Source organism: Tachypleus tridentatus, chromosome 6, assembly GCF_004210375.1.
Source record: "Tachypleus tridentatus isolate NWPU-2018 chromosome 6, ASM421037v1, whole genome shotgun sequence".
NCBI lineage: Eukaryota > Metazoa > Arthropoda > Merostomata > Xiphosura > Limulidae > Tachypleus > Tachypleus tridentatus.
Window position 1 is genome coordinate 4,748,365 of NC_134830.1, and position 7,005 is coordinate 4,755,369.

Consider the following 7,005-nt stretch of genomic DNA (forward strand, 5'->3'; position numbering starts at 1 on the left):
CACCCAAAGGCCACCCGTCACAGGACTTGAGGCCAAAGTGGTGTGTTAGGGTTGGACCCCTCAACCACCAGGATCCTCTCCTCCCCTTCACGGGTGCATGCGCGACAAACAGTGGATGGATGTTTAGATCCCAGAGGGTAATCAGATAGAACAGAACCTTCCTGGGAGGTCCCTCACTCACGTGCAGGAATCCACACAGGGGACTCACTAGACAACACCACCAGATACACTAGGCAACCTTCATTAAAACAACACCACCAGATACACTAGGCAGCCTTCATTAAAAGCGACACCAGACTCACTGGGCAGCCTTCATTAAAAGCGACACCAGGTCACTGGGCAGCCTTCATTAAAAGCGACACCAGAGTCACTGGGCAGCCTTCATTAAAAAGCGACACCAGGTCACTGGGCAGCCTTCATTAAAAGCGACACCAGGTCACTGGGCAGCCTTCATTAAAAGCGACACCAGGTCACTGGGCAACCTTCATTAAAAGCGACACCAGGTCACTGGGCAGCCTTCATTAAAAGCGACACCAGGTCACTGGGCAACCTTCATTAAAAGCGACACCAGGTCACTGGGCAGCCTTCATTAAAAGCGACACCAGACTCACTAGACAACCTTCATTAAAACAACACCACTAGACAGCCTTCATTAAAAACAACACCAGACTCACTAGGCAACCTTCATTAAAAACAACACCAGACTCACTAGGCAACCTTCATTAAAAACAACACCAGACTCACAAGACAACTATACAGCCTTCACTAGTATTGTTCATAAATTAGGCATTACACAAATATAAACATTCACAGAATTTGAACAGTATTCCACCCCCATCATCAATAGAAGCCTGGTGCCATTTTTAATAAATTATTATTACACTGTTTAGTGTATATGAACAGTGGATAACATTTATTAAATTTGGATATTTGCATGCTAGCTGTCACTAATCTCAAACTGATAAAGTAAATAATCACAAACACAACAACAACAACTCTTTGTAACTCTAATCAAATAGTAGAATATAACTATCAATCTTATATCACACCCATAGCCCCAAAGTATAAACAAAACTTTGCTGCAACAAGACACAGACCCCCAATATCTATCATGCCAAACATTGGACTCTGTGTATAGCGGGTTGTGCAAAGAAAAAAAGAATGTAATTCATTGTGGTAATAATATTTAACATTCATTTTCAAACAGAATAAATAGTGATGGAAAATATGGATATTATACAATATAAGTGACCAGTAGAGTACTAAACAAAGACAAATAAAACTACCAAAATAAAATGTCCAAGTTTTTGAAGCATTTTAAAGAGAGCACCCATCAACAGTGTGAAGGTTTCTCAATAACAGTTTTAAAGTTATCAGAACAACTTTATAAATGCTGTTTTAAATAAACTCACTCATCACACTGAAGGGATTTTGCCTGACACCCATCACTGATTTCTTCTCCTATCTCATTGTCAGTTTTAGTTTCTTCCGTGTCCAAGTTTTGCGATTCTTGTTTCACATCAGATATTTCACTTTGTTCGGGCTTGTTCATTTCTTGTGGTAAAGATGGGTTTGTGTCATTTTCTTGGCTGACCACTAGAGAGAACAATTATCATTGACAAAAGGAGTAATTACACATATTTACATTAGTTGTCCAAAGGAAAATAATAAAACTTTTTAAACTTATTCTTTCACTGTTTCTGCCTTGAAGCAGACAATAAACTCCATGTTAACCTCTGCTGGAATTCAGTTGTTCGTATATATTTATTTAAAAGAAGTCCAAAACTTCTTAGTTTGATTTTACACTAGTATTCTAAAAACAGCATGCCAGATACAGTCTGTTAAATTCCACATGTATTTTGTCTATTGCAAGTAAACCATTATTAAAACTGAAGGCTAGGATTTTAGACACAGCTTGCATGTCATGTAGTTTTTTCAAACTAACTATTCCTTCAGCCATTAGTTTCAACTTTTTTTTTTTACACCCTTACAGCTTAAAGAGAGTTGGAGAAAGTGAAAAAATGTCATCAGTAATGGATATGACAAATACAGTGTAGTTAAAATGTATTACTATACACTCTCACAAAATACAGTGTAGTTAAAATGTATTATTATACACTCTCACAAAATACAGTGTAGTTAAAATGTATTATTATACACTCTCACAAAATACAGTGTAGTTAAAATGTATTATTATGCATTCTCATAAAATACAGTGTAGTTAAAATGTATTATTATGCACTCTCATAAAATACAGTGTAGTTAAAATGTATTATTATACACTCTCATAAAATACAGTGTAGTTAAAATGTATTATTATACACTCTCATAATTCTTGAAAATCCCCAAGGTTAGTTCCTAGATTAAGAATACAGCATTTAAAAATGCAACAGACCTAATACTAACATCTTATGATAAATATAATCCCAGGCTTCTACAAGGCAAATACACCAATAACAATAAAATGTTAAACTTCCCTTACATATTACCTCTAACTTTATTAACCAGCTAAAAGGTTTCTCACTGTTCAAACGCTATCACGACAACTCACATAAAGTTCTTCAATAAATTCTGCATCATTATTTCAAATGATAAACAAGCACTGTGGTGAAATGCTAATTTAAAATGTTTTATTGGATATGTAAGCCTAATATTAGGCCTAGTAACTGAATTAAAATTAACTGTTTTCAAATTATTTTTGTAATGGTGACAAAACATGTTTTCTGTTCAGAAAATGGATAATTAAATATTATAATAAAATTAAATGAGTGGATAATTCTGATTTTTTTTTTTTAAATTTATGCAACTTATCTTCAACCAACAGGTAATTCTATATCACCTTCTACTTCCTGATTTTTCGAGTTGTCTTGATCCATAGGTTCATCAATACCAACCTCATCACTGTGAGCCAAGAGCCTAGAAACATACAAAAACAATTACATATATAGTATATGGATATGTGGATAAATTGGGATATTATTAATATAAAAAAAAGTTGAACATTGTGGATGGATCACAACACAGGGGAGTTTGATTTATAAGACTGGTTAGGAAATTATCATGAATAATGAATAGTTTTAGTTCTGGCAAAGAACCAAATAATTTTTCAAGTTAAAGGTTCAAATCATAATGAAATGAGAATGAACCTGCTTTAATAACGATCCTCAATTTTTACCATCTGAATTTTGAAGTTAATCTGAATGTGAGAGGAAGATATCTCTGGTATTTCATTTTATAATCATGTTCTCAATGTACATGTATTGAACTGGTTCTACTTTGATTTGTTAAACACTGTTAGCACAGAATTTTTCTTTTCTCATATAAAAAAATATATGCTTTTATTGTATTTTCAAAACACAATAAACAATTAACCCAATATTTTTTTGGGAGGAGTGTTGAATCCATTTTACTTCACCATTATAAGAAGCTCGATGGTATTTATTTGGTTTGCTCACCCAAACTGTGCTGTGAGCCTTTAACAGACAAAACTGTAGTCCACAACAGTCAACCAAAGAATGATGCACTAGAACTCTACATCACAGATTCTATTTTCAATTTCACCTCTGGGCAAAAAAATATTTCACACCCATACAGATATATATATACACACACAATTATTAAACTAATAAAGTTCAAGTTTCACTAAATATATTTGTTTATTAATGTGATACTGTAAAACACCGACATGTAAAGATATCTATTGTGGCAAAGTTTTGCAACTTTCAAGACTTAACTTTTTCAATTCCCATGACTTCATGCCTTTAAAACTGAACCTTTCACTAAAACTCCTAATAAATTGTTACTAAGCCTAATTTGTTTATTCCAAAGTCTTGACTGGTATTTTTCTATATTCATTTTATTTTTAAACACTGTATCCTTTCCAAAATATTAACATTTTCTTTTAACACAACACGATAACAAAGCAGAAGTACCAATATTTTTACCAGACTATTATAGTTTGGACTAATTATAAATCAAGATAGTCAAAGTTTCACCAAATGGAAGGCATTAGTCCCAGAAGCTTTCCATCACCAACACTTATATTATTCATAGAAAGTACTGAGAGGAATGTTTTCTGTTTCCCTATCACTTCACACTGTAAACAGATTGAAATATGTTTTCATTCATTTCAAACCCAATTTTTAACCATTTTGATAAATGTTCAAGTGTTAAGTACATCAATAATTTTTAATTAAAATATTTTCAACCACAAAATAAATAAAAAAGGTTTTAGTTTCATTCAGTTTACAATTTTTATGTTAAAACAAGAAGAAGTAAAGGACTCTAATACTGAAAGATAATTGATGCTTGAAAACATTTACCCACATTTGAGGACCAAAGTCAGTGTTAAAAACTGCACATCTCATTACACTGATCCAAACAGGTAGAAAATATAAATACATGTACAGTTGAATGATGAGCCAGTTAAGAAATGCAAGTTTGATTTGGTATTAGATGGATAAATTAGGCTTAATAGTTATAAATATTTTGATTATTGTATACAAAATTTTTCTGAGACAAAAATCTCTTTTCTCTCTCTCTTAGAAATGCCAAATGGTAGAATGATTTATCAGACAACACGATGCATGTTACTACTTTGAATTTTGTTTTCATAGTTTAATTACTTCAAGTTTAAGGTTTTGTTAAGTTTCTATCGAAACTTTTACACTTTACTGTTTCTTTAGATTCAGTGTCCAGGTGTTAGTGTGGGTAATTATAACATGTCAAGAGCAGTTGACATTAATCTTAGGTTTTAATTTTTTGAATACAGTCTCTAACTCTTACATCCATCTCTACTCTTTGCAGAACACAGTCTATTAAACTGTTTTTCACTTGTTGCTTCCTCAAACTGATCATCTTGGTGGAAATGCTTGAAGAACTGGATGAGGCTTAGCTGTAAATGCTCTTATATGTGAACCAAGGTGACAAATGTTCATTTGGATTATTTTATCTTAAATAATTATTTTAAAATCATAAACTAATGGATTTAGGAAACTGATTAAATTGGTTTGAAAAAAATTGTGATTTTTATTTTTTAAATGTAAGGGCTTAGATTTCCAAAGATTAAGTCCTGAGGTGAAATATACTGGATAACTGCCGAGATACTAAAGCCACACACACACATTTTAGTTTGTTTGATTTTTTTACCAGTATATCATTGTAATTGTTCAGGGTTATACTGACAGTTTTACACTTTTCAAATATAAGAATAATTTAATGAACACTTTAAAATATAGAGCTTATTATCTGATGATTATTTTCACAGCAAAACTCAGAACTTGATAATAGTTTCATTAGAAAATGAATTTTACTTATCAGCACAATTATTAATTAATTCTTGAATTATTGTACGCCCAAAGTTAGAAGTTCTTAGGGTGGATTTTCATTTGACAAGTAAGTACTGTTAACGGCACCTAGAACTAGATATGGTGCTCCATGTATTAAATGACCTGTCAATGTCATGTTTAACCTCATTAAATGACCTGTCAATGTCATGGTTAACCTCATTAAATGACCTGTCAATGTCATGTTTAACCTCATTAAATGACCTGTCAATGTCATGTTTAACCTCATTAAATAACCTGTCAATGTCATGTTTAACCTTATTAAATGACCTGTCAATGTCATGTTTAACCTCATTTCTTTAAAACAGTAATCATATTTACAAAGAAGGAATGTCTTTCAAACTGCACATAAAGCATTTTACTATAAAACATACATACATGTTATATAACTACAGAACTATCTGCAGGTGTAAAATGGACCCGAAGTCTAGTAGGATGGGTGACCAGTATCACCTTTTAAGAAAGATATTGAATTAATTACTTGGTAGGTCATTTTAGTCCATCACTGTTGCTAAATTTTTTGATAGAAGACAATTATGATTTTAATGGGTATGTTAAATTTACAATATCCATATCTCTAGTGTGCGTAATATTAATATTGTTTAATAAATTTAGGTTTAAGACTAATATATGTACAACAGTTACATAAAAACTTTAAAATGTAATACAAATTATCTAAAAATTATAACTGGATTACCATTCCATGGCAACCTCAACACCTTGGTTTCCAGTCAAAACCAGTGCTTTTTCTCTAAAGGAGAAAGAATTAGAACGTTATGTAAGTAATGTTTCATAGATATGTGATTTACACACACAAGCAATTATCTTAAATCACTTACGTGAATAGACAAATTATAATAAAAATACCATCAACCATACCTAGGTGATAAAATATATTACAAAATCTTGTAAAATTTTACATAATAAAATTGTTAAAAATATCATATTTACTGGTGAAATAAGTAATTGGTTGATAAAAAACTGATTAAGTTGGAGGAAGAAACCCAGGTGAGTAGATAACATCCCAAATCCTTCCAATTGTAACTACCCACAGGCAAGTTTTCAGCATTGTAGGAACCCAAGTGAAGCATGTAACAATATTATATTTTCAGTACTTTAAAATATTACAATGAACAAACAGAAGTAAAAAAACTCTCCATACAAAATCGGTGTTTTGCAATGTACAGAGTACCACCCATTCAATCACCTAATATTCTATTTTAAAAAACACTGTCTCTTGAAAGGTGACTAATGAAAAAAAATTATCTATAAACATACTGTACCTGAATTCAGTTAACTGTACATTAAATACATATCAGTAATTAGTTTGTAGCTGTACTACCAACAGAGTGTGTATTTATGATTAGAAGTAATTACACAGTGACCTCGGTGTACCAGGTGTCGCTAAGTTCTCCTTTACCTTGCCTATCTTTGGTATTAATACCTTGAAATTATAATTCAATTTAACAGACATTATGACACTTAATGTGAACTCAACAGATAGCTCGATGTGGCTTTGCTGTGAAAACACACACACACATGACAAAAGTTAAAATACAATTCAACTTCGATTAAAGTCTATAGCATTACAAAGTTTGTATAACTTCTCTTTTGGACCCAACCGATCGCAGAATCATATAAAATTACCAGTTTAATTTCC

The 7,005-nt window shown here is 31.9% G+C and overlaps 1 protein-coding gene across 3 annotated transcripts in view; it reads right to left on the minus strand.

Moving 5' to 3' along the window:
• The window catches only part of LOC143251866 (UBX domain-containing protein 1-B-like), a 29,596-nt gene extending 22,868 nt beyond the window's left edge, over window positions 1–6,728 (minus strand). The window contains exons 1-4 of one of the 3 annotated variants that reach the window (XM_076503163.1): window positions 6,629–6,728; window positions 6,043–6,096; window positions 2,840–2,916; window positions 1,413–1,596 (exon numbers count right to left, since the gene is read on the minus strand). In XM_076503163.1, the coding sequence (XP_076359278.1) occupies window positions 1,413–1,596; window positions 2,840–2,916; window positions 6,043–6,050 (269 nt within the window). In that variant the 5' untranslated portion in view covers window positions 6,051–6,096; window positions 6,629–6,728. Of the gene's footprint in view, window positions 1–1,412; window positions 1,597–2,839; window positions 2,917–5,723; window positions 5,743–6,042; window positions 6,097–6,628 lie in introns of those variants that run through there. The other 2 variants (XM_076503165.1, XM_076503164.1) reach the window with 2 other exon arrangements.
• Between the last annotated feature and the right edge of the window lie 277 nt (window positions 6,729–7,005).